Source organism: Panonychus citri, unplaced genomic scaffold (genome assembly GCF_014898815.1).
Source record: "Panonychus citri isolate SS breed McGregor unplaced genomic scaffold, ASM1489881v1 Contig00134, whole genome shotgun sequence".
Lineage (NCBI taxonomy): Eukaryota > Metazoa > Arthropoda > Arachnida > Trombidiformes > Tetranychidae > Panonychus > Panonychus citri.
Genome location: NW_026515539.1, coordinates 3,859,854 through 3,875,207, shown reverse-complemented (window position 1 = coordinate 3,875,207; position 15,354 = coordinate 3,859,854). Strand labels below are relative to the sequence as shown.

At 29.6% G+C, this 15,354-nt stretch overlaps 2 protein-coding genes across 3 annotated transcripts; one reads left to right on the top strand and one right to left on the bottom strand.

Moving 5' to 3' along the window:
• Positions 1-771: 771 nt before the first annotated feature.
• Positions 772-8,936, top strand: LOC128391205 (uncharacterized). 2 transcript variants are annotated; one of them, XM_053351053.1, is made up of 7 exons: positions 772-1,195; positions 2,549-2,697; positions 2,949-3,093; positions 7,568-7,710; positions 7,798-7,915; positions 8,067-8,195; positions 8,430-8,936. In XM_053351053.1, exons 2-7 carry the CDS (start codon positions 2,592-2,594, stop codon positions 8,683-8,685), a joined length of 897 nt encoding a protein of 298 aa, XP_053207028.1. In that variant the 5' UTR covers positions 772-1,195; positions 2,549-2,591; the 3' UTR covers positions 8,686-8,936. The 2 variants fall into 2 exon arrangements, with proteins under 2 accessions (XP_053207028.1, XP_053207027.1); XM_053351052.1 differs by having other exon boundaries at positions 773-1,195; positions 2,592-2,697.
• A 42-nt stretch (positions 8,937-8,978) lies between these two features.
• LOC128391204 (glycine receptor subunit alpha-2-like) lies at positions 8,979-14,874 on the bottom strand. The gene is made up of 5 exons (XM_053351051.1): positions 13,381-14,874; positions 13,053-13,197; positions 11,689-12,001; positions 9,710-9,838; positions 8,979-9,616 (listed from the first exon to the last, which is right to left on the bottom strand). Exons 1-5 carry the CDS (start codon positions 13,536-13,538, stop codon positions 9,099-9,101), a joined length of 1,263 nt encoding a protein of 420 aa, XP_053207026.1. The 5' UTR covers positions 13,539-14,874; the 3' UTR covers positions 8,979-9,098.
• Positions 14,875-15,354: the final 480 nt, after the last annotated feature.

The following is a 15,354-nucleotide window of genomic DNA, read 5'->3' as shown; positions in this document are numbered from 1 at the left end:
TATCCAAATTACTAAAATTAAACAATTAAACAATTAAGTCAAAAGAGATGAAAGGATTTTAAAGAATCGCAACAATCAGCTGATAGCCACTTGTTATTCAAAAGGAATACGATAGGTGTCGCCATCTAAGGTTACCTTTTTGAAGAGAAAAATTTGAAGCGCGAAATTTAAATTATCGAACTAAAAATGGACCAATAATCATTTCGTTCATTGAATTTTCGATTGGTGGTGTGAAAATAAGAAACCAAACTGTTGCGGAAATTTTTCCACCTTGAATGTAACGAAATTCAATATTTTAACTGTCTAATTAACAAACTAATTAAAAGAAAGATAAAAGTTTCTCTCTTTATCAATGAATCCACCTAAATTTTAAAGCGTGACCAATACACACCAACAGGATGGACATGAGATGATAATAATGATAATAATAATAGCGATCTCCTTCCTGTTATCAAGTAAAAGGTCACAATTGGAGCCTCGCCTTTATGATGATGATTGTATGGTGACAACACCCTCAGAATTTAATAAACAAAAAAAAAGCTAAACGAGTTCACCTGACAGAAACATTAAAACTACATGATGATGGTGAATAAACAATGATAATAATAAGTCAAATCAACGTGATCACGATTAGGATTGAACAGAAAACGCTCTGGACTTATCCCCTTTCCCCCTCTCATCTGATACCCTGGAATAACCCACTGATTGTTGTGGTGAAAATAAAAGGGAATTGAGAATCGGAATCATTGTTATTTAGCTTCATGAGAAATGCGCATGGTGATAGTTCAGTAGGAATGTTCATTGTTCATCATCATCAACAACCCACAACTCGTTGAAAACTTTTCTTTGCTCATCATCATCGGCTCAGAGACTAATAAAGAGAGAGAGAGAGAGAGAAAAGATAATTGTACTTTTTTTTTGTTCGAATTCTCAAAATATTGAGCTCATTCAATCAGCTGAGTGTTTCATAAGCGTGTCCATCAATATAAAACTTGTGTCTCACTTTGATTGTTACAAAAAGTGAAACTGATCAACAATTTAAACTGGTGAACATTAATTGCAACGGTGATTCAATTTGTAAATTGGTTCTAAGATTTGTTGTTGAATTTTAATCACCAAAGGATTTTGACAAATCAACAATTTGATTGACAATTTTCAGCTTAAAATGAAATTAACTTGGTGAAAGTTTCTCAGGGTAAGTTTATTTTGGACTATTAACCAAAGTGAATCAATTAGATTTCAGTTGATTAGATTTAATGATCAATTGATCTGTAATTTGGATTACAATAGTTTCTTCATTTATTAATCATGTTAATTATATTAAATTGTGAAAAAGTTATTGAATCTTTACCTGAACAGTTAAACTTTGGATTGGAAGAAAAAGTTTTTGATAAACTCAATTGGAAATCGTTAATTAGTGAACAACTAATTGTAATTCAGTTCAATTTATCAAATTAAATTGGAATACAATTAAATCATTTATTTAATCATCTCAATGATTCCCATGTAAAGTTAATGGGAATAAAAATAAACTTTCTGACCTCGAAATTGTTGTTTTTGGTTTGTATTTATCAACAGAGTTTAGAAACTTGTATTTAATTGTAAACAATTAACAATCAGTGGTCACAGTTAGACCCCTGAAGGAATATATTACATCTCTGTTGATCAGTGTGAAGATTAATCAAAATTAATTAATCACAAATGATTGACAACAAACAAAAATCAAGACGTTCCTTCAATTTAGTCTACCTGCCAATCCCAAAGTTTTTAATCACAATTAGTTGATAGATTAAGATTGTGAATTGATCACTCACCTTGATTTACTTAACATTAACTTATTTCTTACTAAATTGTTAATCCAATCACCATGGTCATCGAGCCTCAAATTAATCAAAATGTTTCCAATTCTAGCCTGATACTTATTATACTAATAACAACAAAACGATACATAATATATCATGTAAACATTAATCTCGTATTGATTGTTGGTTAATCTTAATTATAAATCTAATTCATTATATAACAAAAGTTTACAGTTAATATTATATTTAATTTAGAGTCAATTGAATTAACATTCAAGGCTCTCAATTGAATTACAATGATTCGTAACCCATTCACATTTGAGGTCAATTTTGTTTCGGTTTAATTGTCACTTTCGATTAACAATTGAACAACATTTAAAAGTTAAATACACATAAAAAATTAACTCATTTTCGAATTGGAAAATTTCGTTCAATGTTCATGCTTAATGATTAATTGTCGAAAATTGTTGAGAAAAGTTTTACTTTCGATTTCAGTCCAAGTGAATCCAAGTATATATAAGATACAAAAGAGATCATGACAACAACTCCTTCCTCATCATCTCACGTTTCAATCCAATGATTTGAACAACAGTTTAATCTTAATTGTTACTAAATCACTTTTTTTTCTCGTACTGTGTAGTTGTAATTACGGTTGTTAACAGTTAATTTAATATGCTTTCTTAATTGTGCTTCCAATTGTAGGAATAGTTATTAGTTTAACTTTGTTATTGTCTCTGTTTGTTCAGATCTTTCATTCATAATCTCAACTCATTTTCATTTCTATTGAAGATGAAATTGGAATCACAAAAGAAAATTCTGATCACCATGAACTGGAAATCATTCAATTCGTCAATATTATGGAAATTCATTTTATCATCATTGATTGTACTTAATTGTAAGTATTTTTACACCTCTTAATTGTTACCAAATCAAGTTATTGTTGAGAAGATGGAGAGACTTTGATGATTATAGTTTCTTATTGAAAATCTAGAATATCAATTAGATTTTTGGTCAGAATATTAATCAAACTGAGAAAGAGAGATGAAAGTTAATTGTTGATAGTTGACTTATGTCATGATAATAACTATTATTTCTTGTACCATAACCTTTGGTGACCATTGGTCATTTTATCTTACCTATTGTTAGATTTACCTGTTTCTGTTGATGGTAGAGGTGGTCCACTTGATTGTCAAAGTAAACTGGACAATTGTACAACTATGGTCAAGCCGTATCTCCATGATCTTAAATATATGTTTCCAACAACAATTAAGGATGTTGATGAGATGTGCAAGTAAGTAAAATACTGATAATTAACTGAATCAAATCTAATTCTAGATAGTTGAATAGGTGATTTCTATTGAGCCAATTTTTCAAATGTTCATCATTGTTTTATTTTTCTCGCTGTTCCTGTAAAACTCAAGGAATCAGAACTCTGAGTATTTTCATATTACCAGAACTTTCATCAGTAGAATTGATTTGTTTCAATTCTGTTTTCACTAATTTTCAGTTTCCTTTTTCTTACCTTGTATCACCTTTACGATTTCAATTCTTATTCCTCATGAAAGTTATTTCATTTCCATTCCTCTTCCTGTAGAGTATCACAATTAGGCTCATCTAACTGATTAACTCAAAGTCAATGTAGTTTCTTGATCAAATTCTGGTTAATCAATTGTTACTACTTAACACATTAGGATTTTCATCTTAAATTAACCAATTAATTTACACTTTTTTCCGCTGAATCAACACAATTGAAATTAATTTGTTACTCAATTACAATTTTCTCACATCCAAATACAATATATAAGTTTCACTTTCTCTTCCCAATCAAACTTTTCCAAATAATTTTGTAATAATAACACAGAATTGGTGTAAGTGATAATATTGATCAGATGATAAAGTTAACCCGATAATCAAATTAGAGTGTTAATATTTAACTGATATAAAGTACAACAATATATATACAAGGTGAATATCTTCAGGGTATGAAACTGAATTTGAACTTTTCTTGTGTTCACAGAATTGAAAAAAAAAATTTTCCAAAAAAAAGTTGTGACAGTTAATCAGAACTTTTGTTTTTCTATTAGTACCTTTGCTATTGTCTGAATACCTACGAACTGGATTAAAACAAAAAGATAATCAAGGTTATCATGGTGATAATTATTCACATAACTGATTAATAGAAACAGGAAATATCATCTGAATGAAAAGTTGTCCTTGTTCATTTGTTTCTCCTCAGAATCATGATAATAGACACTCTTAGAATCAATTGTGACAACAACCTGACGAAGACAATGAAATGGAGAGAGAGAAAAAAATTACCTATGATTTATGAGTTTCAATGCTCAGAATTCATATTATTCAGAATCAAAGTTAGTCTCTTTTTTTTCCTTCTATTCTTTTGATTTTTTGTTTCTTCATAACTTCTTGGTGATATTTTTTTTCACTTTACTCAGATTGATGTTACCATGTTTTGTCATGATGATACAAAAGAAACAAAAGAAACATAATTTATCTGGTTTAGTATAAAAAAAAGTTCGTAGAGATGATGATTCCGAAGACAATAAGTTCTGAAAGGAAAAGGGAGAGAGAGAGAGAGTAAGAGATCATCATCATCATCATCTTTGATTCTTCAACTTCAAGTTAACTAAAATTGAAGAGGACATGATGATAAACATGATTAAGATGACAAACCATGAAAGAGGAAACAATAGGAGCATCTTCATCATTTCTCTTTCTTTTATCCTCTTCTTTTCTCATATATTCCATCCTCATCTTTATCATCCCATTGAATTTATATTATATTGCAATTTGGGGTTCGATCATTGCATTCAAATGATAATATTGTAACATCAATTTCAAATGATCACTTTTTGATTATCAATTTGAAAACCAGAGCGATTTGTTTTTCATTCAGCTGATTTTTTCGGTGAAATTCTGATTTTTACCAATCATGACAATTTCTCATATGATAAACTAGTCGGTGAACAATTGACCAAGTAAAATACTGGACATATTCATTGATGTAGATATTGGATGATGATGGTCAGTAGGAAAAAAAAACAACGGTCAAGTTATTCAGTCACTTGGAATATAATAACAAATATTGTAATGGACTCGAATTATTATCATTAGTTTTTGTGTTCATCTCGTTTTCTTGAACAGTTCTAATCGATTAGATTCAAAGCTTATTCTCAGGTTATCTCTGGTTATCAGGTAAGAGATGATCAGTAAGCCCAGAGGTGATTAATATAAAATAACAACGATAATCAGATGATAAAAGTTTATTTTCATTTCCAATAATCATAAATAAATTTATAATCTTCATCACCATTGGATTGATAATCTTATTATCAGATAATCATCAAGTTACTTGACATTAATATTGGAATACAATTGAATCAACAATCAGAAAATATTGGAAAGTTTTTCCATTTTAATTGTTGTTCACATTTTTCACATTTTCTCATTCAACTTTTTAAAAGTATTTGTACAGAGAGATTAATCTAATTGTAATTAGTTAATTGTTGCCAAGGTTGAATTAGAATTTAATAGAATTGCAGATTTATATGGTTAGTTAATCTTGTTAAGGAGAGATGGAAAAAGTAGTTTGGATAACAATCAATTGAATGGAATCCTTAATTAGCATGATAATAATTAACGGAAACAGGATGATTAGCATAACAATTTTAGCATTTTCTTTGTTATTTTTTTTTGTTTTCTTTCAATGATAAACAATTAAAGTTAATCAGTTCATCTCACAGAATTTTGAATTCATGATGATGGAAAAGGGTAAATCATGATAGTGATGATTACTCTTGAATTTAAATGAACCTTCATAATTAACTGAATCAAATGAAGGTCGAAATCACTAAATTACTAACATAGTTGTTACTAGAGAAGGAAGAAAAAAAGTTAACTTAATCAATCAGTTAATCAGTTGAAACTCTCGAACAAGTTACAAATTAACATTCAATCAAGTATAAAGATAATCGTCGAGAGAGAGAGAGAGAGAGAGAGAGAGAGCTAGAACTTGGAACTTTTGTTTCGGTTACAATTCGAAAGATTCTGTTCGACTGAATAATTATTCGAGTAGAGAAAGATTGAGATAAACTGAACGATACGATTAAATTTGATTAGGATTAAGGATTTGATTGAGTTGATTTGATACAAATTGACAAAGATAAATGAGTTTTATTTATTTAGTAATAATATCATTTAATAATAATAACTACACAATTTGATTCAGTGATAATCGTCAGGATTATAATCATAATGTTGATAATATTTGTATCACCAAATTGGATAACAAGATAATGATTATGATGATGATGATGAACATGATGAAACATGATTATTATCATTGTTTGATTGCCAAAAATAATATCAAAAACTATTGTTATTTCATGATATCATCCAGTTGCATGATGGAAACACTTTGATTCAGAATAACCTTCAGCATTCACTTAGTTACATGAAAGTTTATATACATTTTTTTTCAATGGATCCAACGAACTGTGAAAATGTCCTTTAATTCAGAATCAGAAAGGAAGAGGAATCAGATTTTTCATTGAATCAATTAATCGACCGGATTATCATGATAATAATCAAACAATAGATGTTGGAAAATGATAATCCTCTTTTATCCATTAAAACCTCAATCAATATCATCGCCATCATTCAAAGCGCCTTTTCATCATCCCAATCAGCCTCATTTTCATCATGAATTTTCATATTGTTCATGTATCATATTGAAATTCAGACACTGAACATTGAATCAGAATTTGAATTATCGATGAAAAGTTTTTTTTCACTTTTCCACAGTTTCCAAGAGTTTCAGTTGGGTGACAATGATGAATAAGTCTCGATATTATGAGTTGAGTTAATTTCCATGAGAAATAATAACTTTCTTTCATCATTATCTTCATCATTCACTTGTATATCTTCATCTTAATCATCATTATCATGTAGTTCATTGTTTAAGAACGATTAATGTTCATTTCGATTTTCTTTTTCTTCTTCTCAACATTTTTCTTTCTTCTCATATTAACTAGAGTTTTCTTTCATCGTGATAACTGTAAATTCAATTCTGTTTTTTTTTCTTCTCTCATTTCATTCATGATAAATTAGAAAAGGAAAAAAAATTCTACATTCCAATTTTAATTGATTCTAATTGAGTAACAATTATTTCTCAATGTTTCCATTCAGATGTTTACTAATTAGGAACTTGTTTTCAGTATATTTTGTTTGTCATAACAATCGTAAGTTCATTATTTCTCAGTGACAATTATTCATATTTAAGAAAATAATAAACTCTTGTTGGTTGAAATTTCCAATAGTTAACTGATTGTGAATGGAAAACTTTGTTCAGAACTTTTTTGTATCTCTCTCTCTCTCTCTTTCTCTAATCAAAATTCCTTTATTCTTAAAAATTTCATTGTAATTTTCATGTTATCCAAAGACATAGAGATAAAAAGATCAAAAAGAAAACTTGAAAATATCATGTTGACAAGACCGGAAACAGGAAAACTCGTTAAACGGAAGTTGACAACCATTTATCTAAAGACTTCTTTTCATTCAATGTAACAACAATTAGATTTGGTTCCTTTTCCGTGTAACCAGATCAATTTCAAGCTTTAAGGTTTGATGAACTTGAATCATGAATAAAACTCATTAGCTTTTCACCGATAAAACTTGAGAAGAAAAAATTATTCCATCTTTCATATAAAACATGATAAAATAATTCTCTCTCTCACTCATCTAAACAGAATGTGGAGCTCATTTGTTGACTGCGTTCGTAGATATGTGACAATATGTTTCACCGAAGAGAGAAGAATGAAATTCAACAGTGCTGTGGAAAATTCTGTTGACACTGTTCACGCAATTTGCAGTTCAGAAACTGTTCAGAGAGGTGAGAGTTCTGAAAGAACCACCACAATCAATAACATGATAAATACGAAAATAAACTTGACTCTTTTTTTCATAATTTTTCTTTCAGAGTATCTTTCTCATGCTCAATGTTTTAAAAGAGTTTCAGTTGAAAACTGTGGCTCATCTTATCGACAATTAATCGACTTTGTCTCAAATCAGAGGTCTCATGATGATCATATTTGTTGGTGAGTATCAATCCAATGATTAAGTTTCCAAGTTAATTTCAGCAAGAAACCAACACAATCCAAAAAAAACACTTCACTTTCTAAATGTACATTTTCCCTCTTATATCCATGATAATAATTACGATTGAAACCAATGTCCAATCTTCATCAGTTCGTATGGACATTTCAAGGAATGTGTATCTGATCCGTTGATTCGTGAATGTGGACCAAGGGCCAGAAATCTTATGGACCATTCAATGGGATTCTTAATAACTCGATGTTCCCAAAAGTATACTTTCAGGTAATTCTTAAGTCGATAATATCTATTCCCATTATTATCATTATTAGAAAATGATATAAATCTGAATCGAGGAAAACAAAAATCTAACAACAATAATCACCAATTTGAGAATCATTTCACTCTAATCAAAGTTATATAATTCGATGAAAAAATTGATTGATTATCCCTAATACAATTTGAATTCTATCTTATCCTTTTTGCTCTTCTCTCTCTCTCTCTCTCTCTCTCTCATAGTCCTGGAATACCATGTCCAACACCGGCACCGATGACCACTGAACGGACAATCGAACCAAAATATGAATCTCTTAATAGTGATGATTCAAAATCGGAAAAAAATCTCGAGATTGAACAAGGATCAACAAGCACAATTAGCTATTCGCTACCAAGACAAGGTCGAACCTCATCAAGCAATTCAATTATCAACCGCAATTACCATCAACAATTCACCTTTGCTTTAATTTCATCAATAATATCCTTTGCACTTTATTGATTCAATTGATAATCATAATTATTATTATCCCTTCTCAATACAATTTACTATTAAAAAATGTTTTCTTTTTCAATAATCATTTCAATTTAAACTATTGAAACTTTCATACAACAATCAGTTAACAATGGGAAAAGTTTACCGTTAGTTAAATAGACTGTTAAATATTAATTGTTCACTGTAATATAATAGGTAATTAAGCTCATGTTCAAGTGATTAAAGCAATAATATTAATAAGAAAATTGTATCTTTCCAATAATCAATAATTCAACAGATTAATCAACTTCATGTTATATGTTATTATTATCACTTTTTAATAATAAAACTTTCAATCTATTGAGATGATCAATTTTTTGTTCCAACAACAATCAAGAGTTAATGAGTCTCTAATTAACTTGATTAATATTAAATATTAATTAGATAGCATAGAAAAGGATATATACAAAGGTAATTATTAAAAATACTGATGGAAATGCGATTCTTGAGATCATATCAGCAAAGTTATTGGAATCATTTGGTTTGAGCAATTCTTTCATTATCTTGGGTTGAGATTGGAAAAATTTTGAATTAAACCATGATGAAGATGTAGATGAATCTCCTGAATCCCCTGGTTTAGAGTCAATTAGAGATTCATTCAATGCTAACAAGTATTCAATGAGACAGCCAAATATTGTCAATGAACATAAAGTATACCAGATATTAGTTGCCCAAAGGCCACCAGTTGTTGGTGAATTAACCGAGGTTATCATTTGATGGATGATTAAGATTAAGAATGAAGAAACAATTATTATAATTCGTGCTGAATATGCAGTTAATGGTATCCAAAAGCCACCAAATGAAAGGTTAACCATTAATATCGTTGGTAATAAATGAGAAATCAAATGGCTTCCAATACGACGAACCAGCTTTAGATTACCTTTGATACATGAGCTTCCTAATTGATGACAAGGGACAAACAGATAATGACCAAAAAAGATTAATAAATGACCATTGATGCTAATATACAATATGAATTGTACAATTTTACCTTTAATTGGATTTGGTCGGCATCGATTTTCAGTCCAAAAATTGATGTAATAAAGATTAGACTCTTGACTTGAAGGGTTCATAGTCATTGAGTTCCATCTTAGAACCACAGAATCCGATGTTTCTGAAACTAGAAAGACAAAACAATCAAATTAATTACAATGAAATTACAATTTACTTTTCAGTCTAATCGATAAACATTAATGAATAGAATTGAAAGTTTTTTGTTATTTGGTTATTTGATTTTCCCTCTCAACTTTGGTTCCAATCAAAGTCGAGAAAGTTACTCACTAGATGGCAGTGAATGTCTAGTGAATTAATTTAATTGTTGACAAGTTAATAACTTAATGTCATGATGATGACAATTAAGTTGAGTTTTTTTTCCAAAGGTTATTTAATGATTAACAAGATTAATATCCATCATGATTGATTAGATGAGCATGAAAAGGTGTATTTTTTTATATTGGGAAACATTTTGATAGCAAGAAAGTTCAATGACAATGATCAGAGTAAAAAAAATCGTCAATGAATCAAAGTTTTCACTTGATCTTCGTCACGATCAGTATATTAATAGATTATAATGTTTGTTAACTGTTGTTTTGATTCTTAAATGTTAGTTAATGAAAATGAGTAAATAAATATAATAATAATGGAGAGAGTTGAAAGAAAAAAACTTAACCACAATCAAAGTTTTAGGTTAACATGCTGAGCATTTGATTCAATTATCAAGTTTCCGTTATACTAATAATTGGATAGTTCCCTTGGGAGGTTCATGTTTTATTTAAGATACATTCATGTTAAGAGTCATTCATGATGGGTGTGATTATCATGAGATGATTTCAGTGAATTATATGCAACATTGACCTTGTTTTTTTAATCATCATCATCATGATGATCATCATGTTTGACGATCATGTTTCCAGTCTGAATTTCAATTTCTGTCACAATAAACTGTTTCTCTTTCTTTCTCTCTCTCTCTCTTTTCATTGAATCTCAATCGAAAAGTTCAGAAGAAGAAAAAAAAACAAAGTAACTTATCGTAAGTCTAATCAATATTGTCACTCTAACTTTCACTTTCACTCTCTTTCTCTTCCTGAAAAAACCTCAAAAGATCATGATGAAGATTCACCCTGAATGAAGATTAACCTAATCTAAACTAACATAGAGATCCATTAATCCATAATCGTTTAAAAATAACCATAAAGAGGCCAAAAGTTTACGAATTTTTTTTTCTTCTCTTTACTTTCTCGAAGTCACGTTAAGATGACATTAAAGGTCCAAAGGTAGGACACGTTGGCATTTATCCAACTAGACGAATTAATCATTTAATTTATCATAACTTTTTCTTAATCAAAATGCCGACATAAAGATTATTATTAATGTCCAAACGTTTACGAACTTAAAAAGGAAGTTAATTCGAGGAGAAAAGTAAACAAACAAATAAGCTAAATTAGGAAGTTCATTTGTACTCTCTAAATGTGATAACTGATTGGGAATGAAAACAGAGAAAAAAAAATTGTGTTTACTGAATTGATGACGAACTCAATCAATTCTGATTCAACTGATCATGGATAATGAAAATTGATGAGTTTCTAATTGATTAGGAATGGAAAAATTTTACAGTTTTATTCTGAAACAGGAAACAGAATCGACTAATCTTATGTTTCCGGATAAACAATTGAGATTTTTATCTTCATGGTGACAAAGTTTATCTTTCTCTATTGTTGCAATTAAACAGATGAATTAATTCAAGGTTAATCAGCCAATTAATCATCATCAGAAGCGATCGTTGATTTAGATATTGTGTCATTGATCACAACAATTAAGATAAACCTTCCTGATGTAAAAACTAACCATGGATTAGGATAAAAATGAAGAAGAAAAAAATTCTGATAAGAAAAGTGAAAATAACGATCAACTATTGATTGAGTGATTAACTGATTAGTGAACTGGATTGATTATGATCAGGGAAATACTTACGAGGTAAAATTTCAAGGCTACAATCTTGTTCGTCAAAGGGATAACGGGAAAAGTCACTTGAACAGAGGATGTTAAGGCTCATCGAGGCGAAAAGTTCAACACGAGTTCGATTGGAAAGTATCATGTAAACGGAACTATCAACACCGGAGATAATTGAACCTGCAATCGAATTGGTAAAATACAGATTGGGAATCCAAAGAATATCTTTCCAACGTCGATCGAGGGAAATACGACGATTTGAACCGACCCCTCGAGGCATTTGAAGACGAACATCATCCCAACTTTCAGTAAGCAGAATATTGATTCGTTGAACCTGTTGTTAGACGATAATTAGATCAAATTAAGATGAACTAGATTAAAATTACGATCAATTAGCAAAGAAAACTTTTCTTATTCTCATATGTCACTTTTACCATGGAATTAAAAAGTTTGCATCATTTTTTTTCCTCTCTGTTTCTCTGAAAACGGAAAAGATTAATGATGAAAACTCCAAACGTTTCCATTAATCTTATTTACAATTTAGTTCAATTAAGTTACCTTTGTATCATTAGGATCTTTTTTAAGGTTCAACAATTAACTTGATAATCAACAGATTAAAATATAATAATAATAATATAAAAGAAGATGGAAAAATATTGGTAACACCATAGTGAGTACAATTAATTACTCTCAGGCCTGTTCATCTAATCATGAGCAATTAAGCTTTTGCTGTTTCATGATATATAATAAAAAGTTAGTTAGTTAATTATAGTTGGTTAGAAAATAATAATAACTGTAATTGGAAGCGTGATTAATCAATCTATCTCGATAATCAATGTCAAATTAATTGTCAATCAAACCGAGAACATGAAAAAAAACTTTGAGACAATTGGGAAAGGATTTCAACTCGAATCAAGGTTAAAATCAAGACTATTATCTCATTAATTAGACGATTCAATTGATCATCATTCTGATGATTTTTGTCATAGAAAACTCAATAAATTGTCACTAAATGTTCAGCTAGGTGTTGATTAAATTGTTTAGATTTTAATTGTCAAGGGTAATTTGTAATCAATGAACTAACAGGTAAAAATCTTAACGAGTTTAACTAATGTAACTCATTCATTTTACTAACTGTTACAAGAAACGACCAACAATTAACTTGATTACCTTGAAATCAACGCTTTGGTGATCATATTTGATTCGCGGTTTTATTTTTCTCACTATTAAGTTAATAATTAGAAATCGTTTTCCGTTAAAATAATTAAGTTAATTGTACTAATAACAATATGGATCTTTCATTGAACAGAAGTATTAGAAAAAACATTTCGAATCCTTTAAAAGAGACAATTTATTGTCTTTATTGGAAAAAAAACTTCGCTTACCGATTGATCATTTGTTGGGCGAATCGATTGGACATGAAGATCAATTTCCACTCGAATCGGAGTTCCATTTACTATCGGTGCTTGTTGATTGTTGTAAACATTGGGTAAAATTTCAGCTGGACTCCAAATTGAATTGAAACCTCGTCTAATTAGTTAAGACAATTACCAAACAATTAACTTAGAATCGTCAGAATTTCGTTTATTATCAAGTTTTAACTGAGATCGATATAAACAATTTTCAACAATTTTCTCTCTTTTTTTGTTATTACATTTTCGTGAGGTGAAAATTAAACTGTCCATAAATGGTCATCAACAATATGATACTTACAATCGATTATCGATAAATTGTCCATTACCAAATTGTTGTTGTTGGCACTTATTTCCAGAAAATAACAATAGATTAGCAATCACGAGAAAAGTCAATAAACTTGAACAGATTGATTTTTTACCTAAATAATTAGGTGAATTAACTAATTGTAAGTCCATGTTGTATTATTAAGCGTTAAATTCACTCAATGCATAAGTTGCTGGATAAAACGATGAAAATGATGAAGATGAGGATGGATAACAATTTGAAGAACTTTTAACAATCTTATAATATATTTAATCCATTTATGATACAGATAATCAGATTAGAGTTAATCTGAGTTTCATGTTATCTCAATTGAGTTTCGATACAATCTGAGCAAATGAGTGAAAAGTAAGGAAAAAAAATAAAAGGTTTCGAGGTAAAAGTATCGAAAAATAAATTTACAGTTATTTTCAGTGCAAATACTTTTCCATTTCCCTTTTTTTACCTTAAAAGTGAAAACATTTTCATTTGACCAACCGGAAACGGTCTTGTTTCACTACCGTGTATCCGGTTTTAAGAACCAACAATCAGTTGAGATTAACTGTATTCATATACACCAAGAATAAGCTATTGAAGCCATTTCAGCGTTTTGTCAATCATTCAAGTAATTCAAGTGAGAAAAAATGTTCAAACCACTAACTCAACTTCATCTTCTGTAAATATCATGAGCATGAATCAGATAATTTTTATTCATCCAAATAACATTGATTTAATTGATGAATAATACTATCTGATTAGTATTTGAAAGTTCAAATATTGACAAAATTGTAGCATAACTGATAGAGAAATTCATTTAGATTCAGTAAGGCATACAATTGTTTAAGACCAATGTCTGTTAGATGATTGAAAGGATTAGTAATCAAACTCTATTAACCTTCAATCTTGAGTCTGGAAAATTTTCATGACTGGAATATTATCATAGACCTTGGAAGATCTGTATCCAAGTCGATTGCTTTTTTCTACCTTGATATAAGTCCTGTTCAGGAGGTCAGGAGATGAAAGAGTTAAAGATTAGATTGACGGGATATTTCATCGCAATTTTACGAAAAAAACTGTTGGTCGAACGAAAAAGTTCTTGATCAATGTTATAGTATTACTAAAAGACTATTGATTGAAAATTTCTCGTCACTACTTTCAGATAGCAGTACCTTTGTCCGATCACAATAGAAGGGCCCGAATCATTTAGGCGAAGACCAACCGAGTCCTGATGAACTCAGCAAAGGACAATGAAGCAACAATCATTTGAGTTAAATTTGAGAGAGAAATCTTCAAAATCTTTTTAAATTTAGGCCCGTATTCACTAACGTAATTAAAAGCATTAATCAACTAATCCTGAGATCAGACCGATTCCAAGTTTAGACTCAAAAGTTGTTTCACCAAGCTCGATTAGTTGATTCTCGATTCTTTGATTTTGGCTTCAAATTAAAAAAATCAAAACTCAAATTAAAGCCAAAATTCGCTCGTGTAAATTAATAAACTGTCCCCCGGTGGGTGTTTGTTTTCATTTTTTTCTATTTTGACTCATTTCTTCATTGTTCTTGTTCAATATTTTTGCTGATTTTCGGCGTTTTTGTCATTTTTTTTTATAAATTTACTATTTGTATCACCATCATCTCATTTTGCATCATCATCATGCCAACTTACGAGTGCATTCAAGGGTGAGGGGTATATTTTTCCTATTTTTGGGCTTCTGACCAGTAACATAACAACTTTTTTCTTATTTTTATTTCGCTACCGTAATTTTCTGTAAAAATTATATTAATCGTGGATATTGTTATGGACTAGGCTGGACATTTCTACATGTGACTCGCCAAGAAGAATCTTATAACAAGCAAACTGGTTCATTGGAAATTGAACTAGATGAACAATGGAAACGGTAAATTTTAGTTCGTAAGCGTAACTAGTAACTGTAACTAATTATCATTTGTATTATTCATATTTCAGAATTCA

Bases quoted from the DNA above. Each gene is read 5' to 3' on its own strand.
- LOC128391205 (XM_053351053.1), top strand. From the start codon at position 2,592: ATGAAATTGGAATCACAAAAGAAAATTCTGATCACCATGAACTGGAAA. The intron at 2,698-2,948 runs GTAAGTATTTTT...ACCTATTGTTAG, and splicing joins ATCATTGATTGTACTTAATT to ATTTACCTGTTTCTGTTGAT. The intron at 7,916-8,066 runs GTGAGTATCAAT...AATCTTCATCAG, and splicing joins CATGATGATCATATTTGTTG to TTCGTATGGACATTTCAAGG.
- LOC128391204 (XM_053351051.1), bottom strand. From the start codon at position 13,538: ATGGACTTACAATTAGTTAATTCACCTAATTATTTAGGTAAAAAATCA. The intron at 12,002-13,052 runs GTAAGCGAAGTT...GTCTAACAACAG, and splicing joins GCCCAACAAATGATCAATCG to GTTCAACGAATCAATATTCT. The intron at 9,839-11,688 runs GTAAGTATTTCC...TTGTCTTTCTAG, and splicing joins TAGCCTTGAAATTTTACCTC to TTTCAGAAACATCGGATTCT.